This window comes from Solanum stenotomum, unplaced genomic scaffold (assembly GCF_019186545.1).
Source record: "Solanum stenotomum isolate F172 unplaced genomic scaffold, ASM1918654v1 scaffold6805, whole genome shotgun sequence".
NCBI lineage: Eukaryota > Viridiplantae > Streptophyta > Magnoliopsida > Solanales > Solanaceae > Solanum > Solanum stenotomum.
In genome coordinates this window covers 1-812 of record NW_026036375.1, presented here as the reverse complement: position 1 = coordinate 812, position 812 = coordinate 1, and the positions used below count along the sequence as shown (strand labels likewise).

At 38.2% G+C, this 812-nt stretch overlaps 1 protein-coding gene across 1 annotated transcript; it reads left to right on the top strand.

Annotated features, from left to right (window-relative positions):
* Window positions 1-77: 77 nt before the first annotated feature.
* Window positions 78-726, top strand: LOC125852964 (uncharacterized; the record flags this gene model as incomplete). The annotated part of the gene is made up of 2 exons (XM_049532657.1): window positions 78-257; window positions 337-726. Coding segments are annotated over 2 exons (570 nt in total), but the record flags the coding sequence as incomplete, so codon positions are not given.
* Window positions 727-812: the final 86 nt, after the last annotated feature.

Genomic DNA, 812 nt, shown 5'->3' with positions numbered 1-812 from the left:
ATTATTTTCCCATTCGATTTCCTTTCATGTATGACAAGTCATTTCGTGTTGAATATTATTTTTCATTGTCTATGAAGGAAGAAGTAACATTTCAAAGCAACCTTGAACCACTTTGTATCAAGCATATAAATTTGGTAATACAATCTTCATTGAAACCGAGATATGAATCATTTCTTGCTGAATTTTTTGGTTACTTCCATCCGCGGACCTTAGTGGTGACAGTGAATTCAGATGCCCGAAAACATGACTTTATACAGGTATTCTGCGATATTATAATGAGTAAATAATTTCTCATCTTCACTTCTCTTTATCTACACTTATGTTATGAATTTGTAGGTCCTAATGAATGAGCTGGAAGGTTGGAACAGAGACGGTACCAAACGTTACAAACGTAGTGAGTACATGTCTTGGCACAGTGCATTGAAAAGCTTTACAGTCCTCGGATCAACTGCATTTGCAAGACAAGAAAGGGAAGCCCAGTGTGACAAGTCCACACTATGTGTGGGGTTAGGTGAAGGGTCGAGCCAGAAGGGGCTATCAGTAGACTTACCCAACATTTCTACAATTACAAGTCAAAAAAGGGAAGCTCCGTACGGTAAGCGCCCTCTCTGCGCAGGGTCTGGGGAAGGACGGGAACAACAGTGCATATTGTTCGTAGCCTTACCCAACCTTTCTACAATTACAAGAGAAGGCGCTCATCAAATCAACTTGGAGTTTGAGTGGTAATTGTCTCATAACAAACATTTGTTTAGTTATTTATATATATCTTTATTAATGAATAAAGTTGTAACATTAATGCAGGTATAACTGAA